This window comes from Chelonia mydas, chromosome 8, assembly GCF_015237465.2.
Source record: "Chelonia mydas isolate rCheMyd1 chromosome 8, rCheMyd1.pri.v2, whole genome shotgun sequence".
Classification (NCBI taxonomy): Eukaryota; Metazoa; Chordata; order Testudines; family Cheloniidae; genus Chelonia; species Chelonia mydas.
Window position 1 is genome coordinate 15,840,744 of NC_057854.1, and position 21,967 is coordinate 15,862,710.

A 21,967-nucleotide genomic window follows, 5' to 3' on the forward strand; every position below is an offset into this window, starting at 1 on the left:
CGAGAATTCCTCATACCCACAAGAGCTTAACTTCAGCTTCACTGCTGTTTTGTTACATCATCCAACCTTGAAGTGTAGTTAGCAGGGGTTACTACTGCAAGCCTGGCCTTTCGCTTCCAAAATTGGCAGAGGCTGCTAGGCAGCAGCGGGGTGAGGGGGAACGGGAAGAGCTGTCATTCAGCAGTGTCTCCCTATTAGCTGATCTCAGGAGAAGTATTGGTGAGTGTTGAACAGTCTCTTGTATATGTCTCCTTGGTCACAGTGGAGCAGTTTGGGGTTTGTGAGGAACAGCTATACATTAAGAGTCCTTCACTTACCCCATTCCCTCAGATCAGTGTACACCTCTTACTTTTTAGTAATTAGGATTTGTAACTTGTGCTTATCTCACAGTAAGGCTATGTCTGTGCTTATGGCCGTATGTCGAGTACACATACCACATGCTTCCCTAGCACAGGTATAAATTTAGCAGTGTAGACGGTGAGGCACTGCATAGGCAAGAAGAGTAAAGACACACCAGAACCTTAAGGTATATACCCTGTATGGCCTTCTACGCTCCCAAGAGATGCCTCCCTTGCCTATACTGCTATTTTAAGCAGTGTAGTATCCCACTGCCAGAGCCTTTCACTGTCCCGTGTGGCTTCACACTACAGTGTGGATGCAGCCTGCTTTTCACTGTGGCTTGTGGATACACACATTTTACATGCTGCCTCCAGTGTAGACAAGGCCATAGAGGGCACAGTCTGGCTACCATTGACATCAGTGGGAGCAGGATTGGGCCCAGAAAGTACCAAGTGTTATAATTTCTGTTTTCTTTTTTAGTTCTCAACCTATTTCCCTGGTTACTTTGATGGTCAGTACTGGCTCTGGTGGGTTTTCCTTGTATTAGGTAAGTCCTTACAATATTTGAAGTTATGCCAAAAGTGACTTTTACAGACAAGTGTTGTTGTTTTCGTTACCAGATGCTTAAAGATATAAGGCCAAAATGTTATCTTTTTAAAATGATTTTATTCTGGTAATGAATGTCTTTGAGATTTGTGTGTGTGTTTAAATTCCTCTACTGTCATCAAAAAATTAAGGAGTAAAAGCATACACATCCTCTCACCAAAAAAGAGTAAGAAAATCAGAGAGCAGCACTTCCTCACACTGACAGTAGCTGCTAGGAGTTGAGTCACTAGACATGGCACTCAAGTGATTAAAATGCAAGTAAACTGTGATTTGTTCTAAATCCTATACTGAGTCTCAGTCGCTCTTGGGACCATCATGAGGACTGGTGGGCCCTTTGAGAAATTAAGTATCAAAAAATATGTAGATCAACTTTGCTGCACCAAAACACCAGTTATATGGGTACCAAGTGATACTTTGTAGTATCAATCTGTAATGCATGTCACTGTTCCAAATATGCCTCCTGGAGTTGTAGCCAGCTGATATTCAGCAATTCTGTTCTTTGACTCTGTGGCTAATATTTAGCTGTAAATCTATCTATGTGGAAGAATAAAAGTGATAGTACAGTGAAACTGGTACAAAAGACCACCTTTCTAAGGCAACCTGTTGCCTGAAAAGACCACCCCAAAGTCTTCCCAGACATATTTAGTACAATTCTGCTGCATCTTTTTGCAGCTGACTTTTGTTGGTTCCCAGAGTCTTGCCTACGACACATTTTTAGCTAATTTAAGAATCTTGCATACTCTGAGTTTCTTGTACTGTACTAGGTAAAGGATTTCTGCCATCTAGCAGTGACTTAATTTGATGCACACAAAGGAGGTAAAAGAATATTATTTAGTACTTAAGTAGCATTTTCCATCTGATGCTCTCAAAAACTGGAAGCATTGATGAACTAAGCCTCCTGCAGTGAAAGGAGAAAAAATAATTGTAATAACCTCAGAAATGTGTAGTGTGGAACCAGAAACCTTATTATTGTTTGTCATATTGGGAAAATGAGTAATATTTTTTTTATATATATTTTTCCCTTCAATCTTCTACTGAAATCTACCTCAAAAGTAATTCAATTCATAAACTTGCTGGGTCTGTTCTTTCAATGGTGCATATGGTAAATATGATAAATCTCTTGTATCACGGTTTTCAGCTTTCGTTTCAAAGACTTTTTGTTCTGGAGCTTGATCCTGCAAACTCCTACTCAAGCGAGAGAACCCATCAAAAGTGGTGTATTTGGGGACTGGGGCTTCTAATTCGTAATATTTTAATAAAATGCTTTTATTTTCTATAAGGTTAAATATAAAAAAAGTATCACAACCAAATATATATTAGTAATAATAATCTCTTTTCTATAACACTCTTAATCCAGAGATCTCAAATCATATGTATAAGATAGATAGATATAAAATACATATAAACACACAAAATAAGCATCAACATGACAGACAATAAGGTTTCTGGTTCCACAATGTACACTTCTAATGTTACTACAATTATTTTTTCTCCTTTCACTGCAGGAGGCTTAGTTCATCAATACTTCCACAGGTTTTGAGAGCATCAAATGGAAAATGCTACCTAAGTACTAAATAATACTCTTTTACCTCCTTTGTGTGCAACAAATTAAGTCACCGCTAGGTGGCAGAATTTCTTTCCTAGTACAGGGGTTCTCAAACTTCATTGCACTGTGACCACCTTCTGACAACAAAAATTACTTCACGACCCCAGGAGAGGGAACTGAAGACTGAGCCTGCCCAAGCCCCACTGCCTGCGGATGAGGGACACACACTGGACATAGCCTGAGCTCCACTGCTCAAGGGCTTCAGCTCCTAGTCAGGGGGCCTGCAACCTGAGCCCTGCTGTCCATGGCTGAAGCCTGCGGGCTTTGGCATCGGCCCTGGACAGTGGGGCTCGAGCTTCAGCTCTGGGCCCCAGCAAGTCTAAGCCAGCCATGGTGACCCCATTCAAAGGAGGTCATGACCCACTTTGGGGGTCCCAAACCACAGTTTGAGAATTGCTAACCTAGTATACGCAACTCGGAACATGCCAAGATTCTTAAATTAGGTAAAATGCGTGATAGGAAACACTCCAGGAACCAACAAAAATCAACTGCAGAAAGATGCAGCAGAATTGTACTGCATATGTCAGAGAAAATGGTACTGGATCTTTAGTGACATAATCATAAATTTCCAAGAAACATGACTACATTTCATGAAACTATTCCTCATTTATTTGAGTTACTACCTTTTCTAGATTGGTTTGATCACTAAAGCATTCATCCTAATTAGCAATTTAGATTTCTTTAGGTGACTTGCAGATTTGTAGAACTAACTTCTTGGTAATTAGGTTTACCCTTAAGATAAACTTTCTTGTCCATTAATATGGAAATCCAAAACTTTAATATCATAGTCCAGAAACAAGTCTATATTCAGTTAAATGCCACAAGTGCTAAGAATCAGAGGCTTTCTCTGTAAGACATTGTGAGATGGACTGTCCTTTCCTAAGTAGAGAAAAAAACATTGGAAATTATATAGATTCAGTTTCTTAACTGAACAAAAAGAAAAGGAGTACTTGTGGCACCTTAGAGACTAACCAATTTATTTGAGCATAAGCTTTCGTGAGCTACAGCTCACTTCATCAGATGCATACTGTGCAGTTTCCACAGTATGCATCCCGTGAAGTGAGCTGTAGCTCACGAAAGCTTATGCTCAAATAAATTGGTTAGTCTCTAAGGTGCCACAAGTACTCCTTTTCTTTTTGCGAATACAGACTAACACGGCTGTTACTCTGTTAACTGAACAAATGTGTTTTTTTTCCCCTTAGGATTTCTGCTGTTTCTCAGAGGATTTATCAATTATGCAAAGGTTCGGAAGATGCCGGATACATTTTCCACTCTCCCCAGGACCAGAGTTCTCTTTATTTACTAAAGGTAAATCTTACACACTTTTGAGTTTTTTTTTTTTTTTTTTTGCTGTTTTTTGTTTTTGTTTTACTTTACTGGGCAATTTCTTTAGGCTGGGTCTGCTCTGCTATGATTTCGCAGGCCAAAAGCCAGTGGCTGATATTTTATTTCCTGGGCTGCCAGCTACTGTACATACTTCTTAGTCCAGCTTCCCTATGACAGCACAGCAGGAATTTAATTTGAAGTATCAAGTATCTGTTCCAGAGTTAGATGAAGGGAATTTTAGATGCTTTAGATTCCAAGATTTGAAATACCAGAACAGATCCCTATTGCTTGCTACACTTGTGCACCCTGGAGGATGTGATTTTAAGAACTAGTAATGCGCTTGAAACATGTGACATACCTTCAACTTGAGTTAAGGTCACAGACCACGCCTGAGCAGAGGCATATAGCAATGTCTCTGGCTTATGTCCCAGAACCAGCACTTCATCTGGGTTTTCTGTATTACTCATTCTCTGCCAAGTTCTGGGAGAAACTCTGAAAGCCACTCCCACATGCCTTTAACTAATTCACCCACTTTTGGGCTGCACATGAACATGTTGTCTTGTTCTTGTCTTTCGCTGAAATCTTGGTGGGACCTTGATGGAGGCTTAAGTAGTTCAACTTGTTTAGTGAATTTCCTTCTTACAATAGATTATGGCTAGGATTAACTTTCTTTCTCTTGAGGCAGAAAAAAATCCCTGTAAGTAAGAGGTTGCTTCCCAGATGATGAGTGCAACATGATGCTCTATGAAGCTAGATTTCCCCAGGACAGAGCTGAAGCAGTTGTAACCAGGGTAATAGTAGAAAAACAAAACTTTGAATCAGGTGTCATTAAATTGTTTGGCCTTCAAAACCAAGGCTATGTTTTCCTGTTCCATTGTCACTAGGCCAGGAACCACACACATTGCAAGTGGTTCTGCTTTATTAAACTGAACCTGAAAATGCTATAAAAAGAAATTGCTGTGTGGTGGGTTGGTTTGCTTGGGTTTTCCCCTTCTTAGGGTTTGTGGTAACCTCTGAACCCCTCTTAAATTCATATTGTTACTAGCTGTACAGCCACTTATTTAATACTTGAATACTAAAGCTATTTCTGGTCCCAGCAACTCATGTTTTGCTCTTCTTCAAGTGACTTGATTTGCTTCTTTCCTGAAAGCAGCTCTTCATTTCTTATAGGAGTTGCTTGGTTCCTGGTCACATAGACCTTGAAGCCTACGTTTTGAAATGCAAGTAGTGATTTTGTGCCTACATTTTTGGGTGCCCAACCTGAGATACATTAAAGGGGCTTGTCTTTCAAAGTGTGGGTCCTCTGCACTTTCTGAATCAGGCCTCTTTAAGATGTCTCAATTGGGGCATCCAGAAACATTAGGCACTATGAAAATTTAGGCCTTGATGTTTCAACATGCCCTAAACTGCACTCTGTTGGACTCTTCAGATAAACCTATAATGTGAAATATTGAAGAGAAGCACCACAAAACACTTCTGGTATCACTATAGCATCCTTGCTCAAATCAGATTTCTCTTTTATATTTTCTGGTGCCAGTGAAGGGAAGCTGCTATTTCACTACCTACTTTCTCACAAGTTAAAAAACTTGATTATATATCTAAAAATGATTTATTATGAAAGTTGGAGGATGTTAGAAGTTAGCATTAAATTACAATTTGTCTTGTTCAAATTGAATGTAATTGTATGTGAAGTGTACATTTGACTACAGAGAAGACAAAAAGTGTTGTTACTGGATTTTGTGGCCCTAAATGTTGGAGTTTCAGGCCTGTGTTAAAGCACATCTGTTTTATTTATTTAGACTTAAAACAAACTATACAAAGAGCTGTAGGTGCCCTGAAAGTCTTATAACAGCATAATAATGATCATCCAGCAACAACAACAGAAATCCTATCTGGATATACACAAACCGCCAGCCAGTAAATCAAAACAACAAAAAAGTTCTTTCTACCCTCTTCACTCTCCCCATAGCTCCAGGAGTATACCCCCATCCTTCTCTAAAAATTCTGTCTTGATGAAATAGGGGCTGATTTGTCCATAGCAATAATACCAAAGACTGACTTGTGTAAGTCAACTATTTGGACTGCATTGCATCCTTCTAAAAACATTACAGCACATATTTGATCAGTTCCCATGCAGCTGCTGTAGCTGCACATATCTCACTGGGGTTTCTACATCTGCTGTGCCTCTGTGGTCTGTGTAGGTGCTTTGTAGGAACAAAAGACCAGCTCTTCCACTTGCCCGTGTGTCGCTTTCTTCTCCGTCTGAGAGAGCTGAAGTAGACATCATCAAAATAAGGCTGTTCAATTGTTTTGCTTTTAAAATGCCCTTAAAGTCTCAGACAATAAATAGCTGTGAAAAATGCTGACCACTGAAGAAAGGAAAATATTACTTCTAATTATGGTTCGCTTGCTAGTGCACTCCACCCACATCAGAACACCATTGATGAGAGCCAGACATGCTGAGCATAATAGAGGGGATATTATAAATACACTATTTGTAGTAATATTGAAGGTAGGTGGTGGAAAGAATCACTACCTATGTACTGGGAACCTTGTGAAGAAGTTAGTGTTGTATTCTCTGCTTCCTTTTCCTTAAAGAACTGTTCCTTTTAGAATTAGGTAATTTAAATTTGGTGATGGAATCCAGCATGTCATAACCTTCTCCAAATATGCCTGTACTGATAGACCTTGCGAGGACATGGAATGAAGAGAGGATAAAAGATTCCAAAGCATGGCTCAGGCTTCCAGAAGAGGCCCAAGGCTCATTGCTTGCGAGTGGCTTGTGAACTTGGAGTGGGGATTTTCTGAGAATACTCCTTTGAGTTAACTTGAACTACAAGCCAGTGTGTATCACTTTAAAAAACAAAACAACGAACAGAGTTGTTCTTGAATAAAATCCAATCCACTGTGAGTGAGTGAGAGAAGTGCACAGAACACTCTGGAACCTGTCACTGTTAGGACGGTGATTGTTGGTTTTAGTTTTCTGAGGGACTGGGGAGAGGGTGCTTTGTGCAAGTCAAAAGTAGTTAAAAGTAAAATGAACCTGACTGAAAGCTTGGCATATGCTGTTTAAATACTGTGTTCTAATGGGTCACGTTATCTATCACTGCTGGAAATCTTCCTGGTATATGACTGCATGTAGTTGGCAGAGCAAATCAGTAGCCAAGCAGAGGATACAAACTACACTGTAGGTGTACTAGTTTCAGACTTTATCCTTGGTGCAAAAACATCCCAGCCAGAGTAATCGGGAGAGAGAGTTTAGGAAGTTTGGCTTCTCCAGTATCCCATATGTTTACTAGAATGTAGCCATATTAAGGGCGCAGACAAACCAAACCAAACATGGGGTCAAAATCTGCTCTGCCATTATTCAAATGCAGGTTAACTCCAGTGCCTTGACTGGCGTTATTATGGATTTACACCAGGAGAACCAAGATCAGAATCTGGCACGTTCTTTCTTTTTCTGTTGCTTTACGTTCTAAACGGGTTTGAACCTTTGAAATTGTCGAATAGGCAGAAAACTACTGTGTAATTGTGCCATCGCTGTAATCTTGTAACTATGCCTCAGATGCATGTCGTATGTCTTCCGACATCCTGCACTCTTTGTGACCTACTTCCTTTTCTTAACCAAAATAACAATCTAACTATAGTTTCAATATTCAATATCCTTCTCTGACAGATGTTTTCTGGCAAATGTCTTCCTGCGTTAGTGAATTCTCCCTCAAGAAGTAACAGGACACCTGCAGGAAGTGAATCAAGACTCTGAACACAAGAAAAAATAATCACCTGCTTTAAAATAAATAAATAAAAGTACTGTTTCTAGGTGTAAAATTTTAATAGTTAATGCAGAATTCTGTAATCATTGACTCATTAGTGGGCTAATGTTTGGAAAAGCTATTGCAGTCAAGTCTGTGATGTACTAATAATGCCTTATATAGTATTTGTAGTATAGCATGAGCTATGCCCCTCTAGGCACTAGGGGGCAGTCTTGCTTTGTCATTCTCCATCTTAAAAAATTATTCTGGAATCCAATATTTTAGTGTAAAATAATGTATAATGCTGGCTATTTTGAAGGGGTTTTCTCAAAAGTTTAGAAGACTGTTTTGTTATGACTACATTTCTGCATATACTTATCTGCTGTTAAATCTAAAACTGTCCTGTCTCTATACCTGAAAGTAAAATCTGTGTGCACGATAGATTCGTTATGGCATAATTGGGGGAAAAAGTATTATTTTGAAGGTGGCACCAGTATTGTTTTTTTTATAGTCTCTTCTAAACCTTGCAGGATATTTTACTTTCATACTGCATACTTTTTGGACTATATAGGGATTTTCGCAATATATGCTGGTAGTGTAAAGCTCAAAGATCACAATGCAACTTTGTATAAAAAAATCTGACCTTGCAAAAGAGAGGTCTCTTTTTTTTTAAATTTTTTTTTGGCTTTGGGACTTTTGAGATGATCCCTAACATACCTGTAATTCTTGCTTTTATAATTTGTGTTAGCAGAAACTATGATGCATTATAAGTGTAGATTTAATGTGCACTTTCGTGCTTTCTGCCAAGTGGTAATTCACTTTGGAGTTTTACTATGTTAAAACTGTAAATATAGCAGAACGTTAATAAATGTCACTTATGTAGCAATTTTTGCTGTAGATAAGTGTTTAATTTAGAAAATGAAGTTTATTGGAATCTGGATATCAGCTGCCAATACAGTCTGTTTAATGTCTTGCAAACCAGTGTGGTACAAATGGAACTTTATTTTCTGTTAGAAGAAAGTTTTCTACACATCTATTTCCTGAAATTCAAGGTCTTTCTTCCTTTATATAAACAGTTTGTCAAGTCCTTCAGGCAACGTCCAAATACTAGCTATCCTTCTGGCATTTTCAAAACGAGTGGTTATATGAACAATTTTAAATTGTTTTTGTTAGTCCAGAATGTATAACTTTATCTGTTTGTCAAATGATTTATTCATAGTCTTCATGATTATACAGTTGTGATAAATGGGCAGTTGAATTTACAAAGATCTATGCAGCTTACACAGAGGCTTCCTTTTTAAATAGGAATAAGTGTACACATTTGCAGCAGGGAGAATTAAGTTTACCCTGCAAAGTAATATCTGCAGCATTAGAGAACTCTAATTCACATTTGCCCAAACTTGGTAGATTAGCCTTGTGTTTATTCTCTTGGCATTTGGGCCTTATTTGGTCTTGTATATTCAGAGAACTGGAATATTTTGCATTCCTGTTTCCGTTCATTTGGTGGCCAGAGACTTGTCAGACACCCCTAGTGTTCAATTACGTTTAAGACATCAATTCTAGTTTAAGGAATCATTAGTTTTGGTGTATTTATAGGGATGTGGGGGGAATATTCTGTAAAAATGGGTGAATGGTTGGGCTTGAAGCATCTGTTGTTGTTGTTAAATGGAGTTCAGCACTGGCTTCTCTAAATTCCAAGCTCAAATAATTATTTTGGGGGTTAAGAAGCAAATCTTATGGCAGTTAAACCATTTTATACCACACAGGTGGTGGTGACAGTTGTGTGATAAAGTAAATTTATCACACACCTTTGGCCTCTTCCCTTGCCCATTAGTTCAACACCCTAGGACTCCCAATATTCTAAATTCTTGAGCAAGTTTAAATAGCAGACATGTTTTTTTTATATCAACCTGGCATAAAAATATATTTTCCCTTGAATGTAGACTCTTCCCCCCCCCCCCCCCCCACAAAAAAAAGAAAAGAAAAAAGCATAAGTTGGGTATTCACTTCTGCCCCAGTGACAGTTGTAATGTCCGCTATTTCATGCCATGGCCTATGCAGAATACATGGTGGTGAGGCTTTATTGGCACATATTTGGGATGTCGTCGTGTATAGCTCACTCTGTAGTGCAGCCATCCCAAACTCATGCCTATAAGAGATTTATGCCACACCACTGTTTTTTCCTGTGTCTTTTTATTTAGATAAAATTGTATTCTGATCAAGTCTCAGGTTCAGTCATGTTAATCTTGCTAACCCTGTACACACAAGTCCCATTAAATGGGAGTAACATGCACAGAAATGCAAGAGGAACAGGTTCTAAGTGTGTGGTGGGGGGAGGGGGTGGCATGTGAAGTAGAGAAAATGCTGCAGAGGTCTATACTTCTTCCTTAGAATGACCCAGTAAGGGTTCACTTTGATCGTATAAAAGATGGGGTAACAGACACCATAGGAGAATTTACTTCTGGGAATCTAGAGGGTTTAAGCACAGATGAGGAAAGAGATTGACCCTGCAGTGAATTATTTTGGGTTTAAAAATCTCTCAATTTCCATATAAGAAATGTCAGGCTGCTTTGGACCCTTTAGCTAGCTGTGTATGGAATAAGAGATCTAGGAGACTCTGGGTTTGTCTGCATACACCAAATTGTAGCACTATCCTGGTATAAAGAGGTACAACCCCCTAATGTGGATGCAATTATCATGATACCAGGGTGCTTTATACCGGTATAACTATTCCTGTATGGGAAGAGGAATAAGCTATGCTTCTTCTATGAGCCACCTTTATATCTGTGTAGAGGTTGTTACAGCATAGCTATTTCAGTTAAATAATTTTGGTTAGAGATGTGATTTATTAAAATATCAGTTATAAGCACCTGGAGGATAATAGGGTGATACGTTGCCAACTTGGATTTGTCAAGAACAAATAATGGATTACTGGCCTTGTGGATACGGGCATGTAGTAAACCTGATCTATCTTGATTAACGGCTTCTGAAACAGTCTTACATGACATACTCATAAGCAAACTAGGAAAATGTGGTCTAGATGAAATTACTATAAAGTGGGTGCACAACTGGTTGTCAAATACTCGGAGTTGGTTTTTCAATGAACCATTGATAAACTGGGAGGACGTATCAAGTGGGGCCCTGCGGGGATCCGTCCTGAGTCCAATATCATTCAATATTTTCATTAATGACTTAGCTAATGAAATGGAGAATATGCTTATAAAAAATGTAGCTGACACCAAGCTGGGAGGGGCTGTAAGCACTTTGGAGGACAGGATTAGCATTCAAAATGACCTTATCAAATTGGAGAATGGGTCTGAAATCAACCAGATGAAAAGTTAGTAAAGCCAAGTGCAAAATACTACACTTAGAAATGAAAAATGAAGTGCACAAGTACAAAATCGGCGGTAGTACTGCAGAAAAGTATCTGGGGGTTATTGTGGATTCAGACTCAATTTGTGATCCACTATGTGATACACTTGCAAAAAAAGGCTAATAACAATCTGGGATGTATTAACTGGTGAGGCCTCAGCTGGAGTATTGCCCAGTTCCGGGCACCACACTTTAAGAAAGATGTGGACAAATTGGAGACAATCCAGAGGAGAACAAAAAATAAATAAAAAAATCATAGGTCAGGTTTCCTAAACCTCTTAGGAAAGGTTAAAAAAAAAAAAAAACTGGGTGTGTTTAATCTTGAGAAAAGAAGATTGATGGAAGACCTGAGAGATCGGGGTGGGCAAACTTTTTGGCCCGAGGGCCACATCCGGGTGGGAAATTGCATGAAGGGCCATGAATGTAGGGCTGGGGCAGGGGATTGGGGTGTGGGAGGGGGTGCGGTGTGCAGGAAGGGGCTCAGGGTAAGGGGATGGGGCAGAGGAGGGGTACAGGGTGTACGAGGGGGCTCAGGGCAGGGGGTTGGGGTGCAGGTGGGGTGTGGCAGGGGGTTGGGGTGCGGGCTCTGGCCCAGCACTGCTTACCTGCAGTGGCTCCGGGGTGGCAGCAGCACTCACTGGGGCCAGGGCAGGCTCCCTGCCTGCCCTGGCCCCGCGCTGCTCCCAGAAACGGCCGGCACCACGTCCCTGTGGCTGGCACCACGTCCCTGTGCGCTGCCCTCGCTTGCGGGTACCTCCCCTGAAGCGCCCATTGGTCGTGGTTCCCCGTTCCTGGCCAATGGGAGCTGCGGGGACTGGTGCTTGCAGGCGAGGGCAGCGTGCGGAGCCATCTGCCCCCCTCTTTTCCCCTCATCCCACTCCCCAGGGGATGTGATGCCGGCCACTTCCGGGAGCGGCGCAGGGCCCGCGGCACCACAGGGGTGGCAATCCCATGGGTCGGATCCAAAGCCCTGGCAGGCTGGATCTGGACTGAGGGCTGTAGTTTGCCCACCCCTCTGATAGATCTTCAAAGATCTTAAGGACTGTATAAAGAGGACAGTGATCAATTGTTCTTTATGTCCTCTGAAGGTAGGACAAGAAGTAATTGGCTTAATCTGCACCAGGGGACTTTAAGGTTAATATTCGGAAATCTTTCTAACTGTAGGGATAATTAAACACTGGAATAGGCTTCCAAGGGAGATTGTGGAATCCCATCAAGATTGTCTCTAGACTAGATCAGGGGTAGGCAACCTATGGCACATGTGCCAAAGGCGGCACGCTAGTTGATTTTCAGTGGCATTGACGCTGCCCGGGTCCTGGCCACTGGTCCAGGGGCTTCTGCATTTTAATTTAATATTAAATGAAACTTCTTAAACGTTTTAAAAACCTTATTTACATACAACAATAGTTTAGTTATGTATTAAAGACTTATAGAAAGAGACCTTCTAAAAACGTTAAAATGTATTACTGGCACGCGAAACCTTAAATTAGAGTGAATAAATGAAGACTCGGCACACCACTTCTGAAAGGTTGCTGACCCCTGCTCTAGATATACTTGATCCTGCCTCAACATGGGGGAGAGGGAAGTGGGGGAGATGGGTAGACTAGATGACCTCTTGAGGTCTCTTCAAGCCCTATATATCTGATTCCATGAAAATAGTTATACCAGAACAAAAATTGTGTTGACCAGGCCCTGCTCAGAAACAAAGAGTTTATTTTGCCTCTTATTACAAAGAGGTATTGAAATTGATAATTGGAAATCATTTTAAGAACACCTTACTAGAAGGGAAATGAAAGCAGATGTAAAAAAAAAAGTACATACGCACGCAAACACAAAAAGGAAACTGGTAGTGAATATAAATCAAAAGTTAGGAACTGTAGAAAATTGATAAGGAAAGCCAAGAGATACAAGGAGAAATCCATGACCAGCATGGTTAAGGACAATAAGTGTTTTAAACATTAGGAGCAAAAAGAATCCTCACAATGGTATTGGTCAATTACTAGATGGAGATGTTAGAATCATCAGTAATAAGGCAGAAAAGGCAGAAGTGTTCACAAAATATTTCTGTTCTGTATTTGAGGAAATAACATGATATCTCATCGTATGGTGATAACACTCTTTCCATTCCACTAGTATCTCTGAAGGATGTTAAACAGAAGCTACTAATGTTAGCCATTTTTAAATCAGCAGGTCCAGATAAACATGTATCCAAGATTTTTAAAAAGAGCTGGCTTATGAGCTCGCTGGACTGTTAATGTTGATTTTTAATAAGTCTTGGAGCACTAGGGAAGTTCCAGAAGACTGGAAGAAAGCTAATGTGTCAATTTTTTAAAAGGGTAGACAGGACAACCAGGTAATTATAGGCCTGTCAGCCTGACATCAATCCCAGGCAAGATAATGGCTAATATGGGACTTGATAAAGAACTAAAGGAGGGTAATGTAATTAATGCAGATCAACGTAGGTTTAAGGGAAATAGATCCTGTCAAATAATGTGATATATATATTTTTTTAATGGGATTACAAATTTGGTTGATAAGGTAATAGTGTTGACATAACAGATTTCTGTAAGGTGTTTTGACTTAGTATTATACAACATTTTGATTAAAAAATTAGAGCGATATAAAATTATCTTGCAACACATTCAATGGATTAAAAACTAATAGATCTCAAAATGTAACTGTAAACGAATAGTCATCAAAAGGGTTCGGTTTCCAGTGGGGTACCAGTGGGGTTGTTTCTTGGCCCTATGTTATCTAACATCTTTATCAGTGACCAGGAAGGAAACACAAAATCATTGCTGTTAAAGTTTGCAGATGACACAAAAATTGGTGAAGTGCTAAATAATGAAGAGGATAGATCACTGATACAGAGCAAGCTAGATTGCTTGGTGAACTGGGCATAAGCAAACACTATATGCTTCAGTATGGCTAAATATAAATGTGTACGTCTAGGAACATGTAGGCTATAATTACACAATGGGGGACTCTATCCTGGGAAGTAGTGACTCTGAAAAAGATTTGGGAGTCACGGTGGATAATCAGCTGAACATGAGCTCCCAGATGATGCTGTGGCCAAAAGAGCTAATGCAATCCTGGGATGCATAAACAAAGGACTATTTAGAGGAAGTAGAGAGGGTTACTTTACCTCTGTATTTGGCACTGGTGCGACCGCTGCTGGAATAATGTGTCCAGTCCTGGTGCCCACAATTCAAGAAGGATGTTGATAAATTGGAGGGGTTTCAGAGGAGAGCCACAAGAATGATTAAAGGATGAGAAAACATGCCTTATAGCGATACACTCAAGGAGCTCAATCTACTTAGCTTAACAGAGAGACAGTTAAGGGGGAACTTGATTACAGTCTATACGTACCTACATGGGGACAAATACTTAATAATGGGCTCTTCAACCTAGCCAAGGAATAACACAATCTAATGGCTGGAAGTTGAAGCTAGATAAATTCAGACTGGAAATAAGGTGTAAATTTTTTATGTTGAGAGTAATTAACCATGGGAACAATTTACCAGGGATTATGATGGATTCTCCATTGCTAATAGTTTTTAAACCAAGATTGGATGTTTTTCTAAAAGAGGTGGTCTAGGAATTATTCTGGGGAGGTTTTATGGCCAGTGCTATACAGGAGGTCAGAGTAGAGGATCACAGTGGTCCCTCCTGGCCTTATCTATGAATCTATAAAAACGAGGATGTTGTGTGGAGCAGTGGTGACAATTGTTCCCTCGCACAGGTTTTTCCAGAGAGGTGTAATGTATCCTCTGACTCAGTTCCTGGGGTTTGTTCAGGTTTACAATGGTGCCATGGGGCTGGGCCCACACTGGGAAGGGGTCCATTATGGACCCCTCTAACCCGTCCACATGGCTGGGTCTGGCCCCTCACTTGGTGCAGTCCCGCGCCCAGGCCTTCCTGTGTGAGTGGCTCCAGCCAGTAGGTCCTGTTCACCTGTAGGGAACTAGCCAGGCTCTGCCATGCAGGCTTAGCAGGGGTGCTGGCCATGGGGCAGGTGGGTGCGGCCAGGCTGGGTGGGCTCTCGGGAATTGTGTTCCAGGGGTCTGCCCCGCTCCCCAGCACAGCTCCAGCACCTGTGGGGTCCCACCTACGTCCCTGGGGCTGAGCCTCCTGGGACCAGTGCAGAGGCTGGGCTGGTCTCAGCTAGTGGGGGAAGGGATAGCGTGGGGGGTCGGCTGGGCCCCAGCAGGCAAGTGGGTCCTGAGGGAGCCTGGCCTGGGCAGGTCCCACTCCTGCTCCAGGACTGGCCCAGGCCACACTGCCGGCTCAGCCTGGCAGACACCTGTCACCTCCTAGCAGGGCGGTGAATGTGTCTGGGGGTTAGGGTGTGGGGAGTGGGTCTCTGTGTCGGGGGGTGCTGGGCAGTGGGGAAGGTTTGTGCGTTTTGGGGTGTTGGGCACTGGACAGTCTGTGGGGTTGTGCTGGGCAATGGGAGGTGGGGGAGGTCTATGTGTTGGGGTGCTGGGCAGTGAGGGGTCTGTGGGTGGAGAAGTGCTGGGTGAGGTGTGTGTGCAGGGCACTGGGCAGTGGGGGGGTGTCTGTGGGGCAGGGGTGTGTGTACAGGGCACTGTGCCATTGTGGTGGGGGTCTCTGGATGGTGAGGCGCTGGGCATAGCAGGTCTGGGGGGGGCATTAAGTGCAGGGGTCTGTGGGGTGGATCTCTGGGTGGGGGTGCAGGGCATAGCGGGTCTGTGGAGATCTTAGCGGGGGGGATGCTCAGCATAGGGACCTGGGGGGGGGCCGGGTCTGGGCTGGGAGGGGTGCTGGGCATAGGGAGTCAGGGGGCTCTCGGCAGAGGTGCAGGATGGCATGGTGTGGGCCTGCCCCTGAGGGGAAGGGGCATACTGGCAGCACAGGGCTGGGTACCGGGCCAGTGTGTGTCTGCTGGCTGCCAGTTTGTTAACAGTGCCCTTGCACTGGGCTGGGTGGAGTAGGGCCGCTCCCGCCATGCCATTGCCCCCAGCTGGCCCCTTGCTCTGGGGACCCTGTCCCTCCTGTCGGGGACCCATTGCCCCCAGGGGGTCCCACAAATATGTTTGGTGCTGGGCCTACAAAATGTTAATCCAGCCCTGGGTTTGTTGTAAGGGGCCATAGCAGTCAGGTTCTGACAATGAGTTGTATTTGATCCTTCTGCTGAAGTTCAGTTCTTTTCATTTGTAGAGCTGCTACCATTCTTAAAATGTCAGCTTTGAAGGCACATGTGCAATTTAAAAGACTATATCATGAGTAGCAGTGTTGTGTATTATTTTAATATCTGATGCATCTTCCGTTGAGATGACAGGATTCTGATTTTTCCAAAAGACTGACCAGATGATCTAGTTTGTCTTTTCCATCGGTAACGTCTTTAATCCTATTTTACCCACTAGCTTGTAGAGAGGCTTTACAACACCTTAGAAATGACATTTGGAATTGTGGTGATACTGGAAGGGGATGGTACTATTAATTCAGGTTTGTTTTTTGATTCAGTGATTCCAAGAGTTGGATCTGTTTCTAGAAATCCTTTTAAGCAGGCCTGCCATTAAGGTTGTAAACAGCATCCAACGTTTTAAAAACCCTATCAAAGTGTGCAAAGCAAACCTCTGGGTTTCCATGCAGAAACTGTAGATTCATGTATGTGGCATCAGTTTCCTGGAGCTGACATCTCCCTTAATCCACAAGTAGTTAAACTGAAGACTGTTTTTTAACTGGGACTACTGAAAACTGCTTGCAAAGAAAGAAAGGTACATTATCTCTTTGTCTCACTAAGAACTGCTTTGGCTTCGTGTCTGATGATTAAAATGCTTTTGTTTGTTTTTCCAGGAAATGTTAATTGGGAAATTTTTAACAAAATAAAACCCAGTATGTGTTATTTAGTACAGATGGGCTTGAGCCACAAGACTTCCCTAGAGCCTGAGGCTGTTGGTGTTTGGGCCAATCTTTACTGTTTAGTCTTTCAAGAAGGCTGACTTGTTTCCTTGGCCCCGTGTTCTGTCTGTTCCATGTAGGAACCAAACTTTTCTGCTCGGAGGTAAAACTGTTGGATTTTTATTTAACCTTCCCTGATGGTTGATGGTACTTTGCATTTACCCTAACATCTTTCATTGCAGGTCTTAAAGTGCTTTACTAAGGTAGCCAAGCGTTAGCCATGCCAGATTACAGCTCAAGAAACCAAGAGAGGGACATACTCAAGTTTACACAGTGAGTCTTTGGCAGAGATGGGATTCGAATTTAGGATTTCCTGGCTCCCAGTCCTCTGCTGTGACCAAAAGATTATTTCATTGTAAGTCTAATAAAATAATAAGGTTAACCATTTACATCATCATTAGCCTATATGCAGGAAGAGCAGGCTGTGCTAGAGAGGAGCCACTCTTTCATTTGATATCAATATTAGAAACATTTGTACGATTCACCATTTTTCTTTGCAACCATTTAAAAGTCCCTTTTGGAGCTTGTCCCAGCTATTTTAGAGCACATTCCTTGATGTCTTATTTCCAGTTCCCCTGAAGGAAGAAAAAGCAAGTGGATAGAGACAGGATGAGATGATGAGAGGAGAACACCATGTGTCAGAGGAAATTAAATCTGTCTACAAAGAATGGAGGACTGTCAGGTGGGGTGCAAGGGGGAAATTATGAAACCTGTCCCCTTTTGTTCTTTTATTCTATCCTAATGGGAGTTCAGCTTCAGAGGAAAAGGTTTGGTGCTAATTGTCCACGGCCTTCATGTGAAAATAGTGAGGATTAAGGCTGAGCAATGAAACAAGTTAGTGGGAGCCCTCCCCATTGCTTAAAAAGATTGAGGAATTTTTCCTCCTTTCATTCCAGCTGATTTTGTTTTTTTTTTAACACGATTATGTTTCCAAGAAGTGGTTGATGAATACTATTAGATATTTTTTTAAACCTTAAAAACTTCCATAGACTTTGCTTTATGCCAAAGGCTACAAGAAAAATGTGTTTGAAGTGCATTCACTTTGGCCATCACAAAGCCAATGACTTGAACTTGTTTTTGGTGGCTTCCGTCATGTAAATGACTCATTACTTGAATTATCTTGGCCCATTTTATAGTATGGTGTAGCCTGATCTTTTAAGTTATTCTTGGGATGGGTGCTGCGAAGTGCTGAGTGCCCTTGCAGTCAGTGGAAGCTATCATATAGGAGGTGCTTAGGACTTTGTAGGATTGGGCCCATAATTTAGAGAAAAAGCAAACTGACCTACAGTAGCTTGATGGGTGTGTAGCTTTTCTGTATTTTCAGATCATATCTAGAGAGTATGCGGGACTTGCTGCCATCTCATTACATAATGAAATAAGTTTTCATAGCACATACTGTCGCTTTTATTTCTTCATATTGAGAGCAGAGTATACTTTAATTAGAGGGAAAGATAAACAAATGTGTTGCGGAAAATATGTACAATAAGCCAAATCTAGTAGCAGTTGGATTAAAGAGGCTTTTAAAAACTCCTGGAATATGGAGCATTTACAAGGCTGGGTTTATTAAAGACACTTATTACTCATCATATAAAAACATTTACCAATGTTAGGAACAGGAAAAGGTTACTAAGTTCATTCAAGCTAGTCCGTTTATGTTTTGAGTACAGCCGCTGCTCAAGAAATGAACCCAGGATTGCACCTCCCTGCAATGTTTGCTTCTTAGAAGTTAATTAACCAATGCAAAAGTGTTCCCTTGGGTCTGTGTGCCCAGTATCCTTCGTTAAGAATAACAACTAACATCACAGGCCTTAGTGTATTAGAAATTGCATTATGTTTGGTGTTCAATAATGTGAGCAACAGCACATGATTTCCTCCTGCAAATAATCCTTTGGATAGTTAGTTCCCTTTTTTAGAAGATGCATAAACTCTTTCGCATTTGCTGAAACAAAGAATGAGCTCATGGGAATACTGGTTTATGCGTTAACTTAAAGTTGCCCACGCTCTCCCCTTTCCCACTACTGGAAGGACATTTTTGAACGTTTTTCATATTTTTCATCTCCTTTGTTGACAGGTTTGGTTAAGGAGATTATTGTAACTATTGCAGCTGTTCGTAAATATCAGCAAATCTGTGATCAGGGGCTCAATTTATTGAAACCAGCAACAAACGTCAACTCTTGTCTATTATCTAACACAAAAGTAGGTGCAGTCTATAATTGTTTCTTACAACTTTCTTACCTAATCCTCATGTTAAAGCAGTGCTGTTGCTTTGAAATGACCAAGTCAAGCATGCTATCTTTAGACTAATGGGTTTAAGAGGAACTTCTCGGGGTTGCTATTTCTTTGGACCCTAGGTGGTACCTAGGTTTTTAGCCTGGAGCAGAGCTCGTTGTTTTTGTACAGTTTTTACCAGATAATTCCCATTTATTGTCTGTCACGCAGTAGGTCTAAACTATGATTTTTCATGTGCAAATCAAACATTTCTTAGCTTTTGTGTTTAGCTGTGTGAAAATGCTGTTGTGTTAGTTAGTTGCTGTTGTGTTAGTTAGCACTCTTCATAGAAAGGAGGAAGTGAAGACTGAAAGATTACTGTCTGATCAATATTTTTCATTCATTCGTTTAAAAAATCCTGCTTGTTTAATTTGAACATGCAGTTGGCAGGTTTACGTGCATAAACTGGAAAACTGCATGCAAATGCTTCAGCCATTTGAGAGCGCAATCTCCCCGTGTGAACATTAGATGGGCAGCTACAAGTGAATTTGAACACCTAATCTTTTTAAAAACTGCATTAGTGTTTTAACTTTAAAAAAGTAACTTTAAATGACTTAATAGGTATTAAATATCACTTACGAAGCACAATTAATGTCCCCAGCAAACTTGGGTAGCAGGAAAATGGTGTTTTTTTCTTCTTGTTCAGATTTGCGTCTTTTTTTCATGTGGCAACTAATACTACTCACTGTTACTTTTTAAAACATTTTTACAGAACAAGAAACACAGTTGTATGAATTATAATATTTGTGTATATTTCAGGCAGGAGCAGTTAAATAACTAGTCCAGGTCAAGAATAGGATACTTTTATAGATGCTCTATGTGTGCAAATATGGAGCAGAACAGTCTCGTCATCTATAAGCTCTGTGATAAAAGAAAATACATTTAAAACAATGGACCAGTGCTACCTTGCCCTTGTGATCTCATAAATGTATAAAAGAGCAAGGGAATCTTATAGGAGACAAGCTGTGCTCAATAGAGACAAACTGTAATTTAAGGTAATTAAATAGGCTTCTTTCTCTATATCTAATACCATATTTACCACTATAAAAGACAGTAAGCTCCAGTCATGTGAGTTTCTGAGTGCCTCCTGAGGTGTATTGAGCTCCCACAATGCTCAGTGTAGTGGATGGGAGTTGAGGGTACTCAGCAACTTGCAGGATAGGGCACGTCATCAGTAAGCAGTTCTAAGATGATGTAGGATAGAACTGTGGTTGTCTTGATGGGTCCTACAATTAAAAAAAAAAAGAGAGAGAAAAGAAAATATACCTTTATATCTGCTTCTGTTCTTTGCTGTCTAATGTAAAGTTACAGCCAGCTGGAAACAACCACAAATGGCCCCAGTCTCCAAATAAAGTTTATAGTATTTGGGAAAGTATAATGGAAAGGAAAAAATGGATTCGGGAAATAAATATACAGGGGCTTTCCCATAAGGCAGCTGTCATTCCATGCATCCACTGGAAGAAGCGGGACAAAGTTAAGCCAAGTGATCAAAATATTCATCTAACTTAATTGAGGCTTAGAACTGGATTAATTTATAGTAAAATGCACTATTCTGTAGGAGGATTTGATGATGTAGCTCTGTTTGGAGTTCAGTCTTGCATTAGCCTCTCTCACTGGGTCCCTCCCTCCCTGAAAGGAGAATGTCCAGAGGATCTGCCTAGTTGAGGCTCTATCACTCCATCCACAAACCTACCCCATCCCTGGCATGCAGGGAAGCCTCATAGTGTTGTCTCCTATGTTGCAGAAGGAGCACGGACCTTGGGGTGGGCTACACAAAGCTGTCCCCTGTGCAGCAGAACCAGAAGGGGCAGATTTTGCCCCAAAGTAAGTAGGACAGTTGCTGCTAGGGTGAAAGCTCCTTCATTCAGCCTTAGCACTGTGGTGAGCTGTGCTGGTGCAAGCACACGATGCAATAATGAACCATGACGAATAATCTGAGCACAAGCCTAGACCGTATGGAAAACCAGGGGATGGTAACCACAGATGCACAATGCACAAAAGGGCTTTTGTTTGTCAGAGTCTATCAGTGTTTAAATAGAACTGGCAAAAGCACAAGCACACGGTATCAGTGCCTTATCTGGGACCATGTTTATTCGCACATATTCATCAGTCACATGCGTTTACCCACCTACACCAGTGTGAAGTTTGAAATTTCAGATGTGTCACAGTGGTGCGGCTTCAGTGTTCCTTCTAGAGCAAATGTCTGCCAGGAAGTGCTGGGAACAGGATGTTTTATTTAATTATACAGGTGTGGTATCCTCAAGAACATGCTTATAGTGGCCCGGGACTAATTAGCTTGGATGGTTTATTTAGGTAGGTGTAAAAAGAAACCAAGGTGACTCTGCCTTGGACCACACTTGTGATGAACATTAACTACTTGCATTCACTAGAGCAGGACTGGCTGTAACACCAAGCTACTTAGCCTTGGCTCTCAGCTGTGTTGGATTCTGATGTAGTTAGTAGTCTCATGAAGTGAGACAGCATTTCTATGCCTGGTAGTATAGTCTGATATTCGTCCCCGCACTTGTAACATCCTGGATTACTAGGGAGCTCCTTAAAGCACTGGGACATGCATATTGTAGAAAAGCCGTGAGCTTGACTGATCGTGTCTGCACTGCATGAGTATTCACATAGCACCAGCTAAACTCGCAAAGTCCTGTCCCATGTTTCATTAGCCTTGGTATAAAACAGGGTGGATTTGATTTAAATCAAATTCATTTAAATCACTAGTCAGGAAGACTCAATTTAATCATGGATTTCTACATAAAAGTGC

General features: G+C 41.3%; 1 protein-coding gene across 2 annotated transcripts in view; it reads left to right on the forward strand.

Moving 5' to 3' along the window:
* The window catches only part of NDFIP1 (Nedd4 family interacting protein 1), a 77,924-nt gene that overhangs the window by 24,450 nt on the left and 31,507 nt on the right, over positions 1 to 21,967 (forward strand). Inside the window, exons 6-8 of one of the 2 annotated variants that reach the window (XM_037906365.2) lie at positions 820 to 886; positions 3,754 to 3,859; positions 7,554 to 8,515. In XM_037906365.2, the coding sequence (XP_037762293.1) occupies positions 820 to 886; positions 3,754 to 3,857 (171 nt within the window). In that variant the 3' untranslated portion in view covers positions 3,858 to 3,859; positions 7,554 to 8,515. Of the gene's footprint in view, positions 1 to 819; positions 887 to 3,753; positions 3,860 to 7,553; positions 8,516 to 21,967 lie in introns of those variants that run through there. The other variant, XM_037906366.2, reaches the window with a different exon arrangement.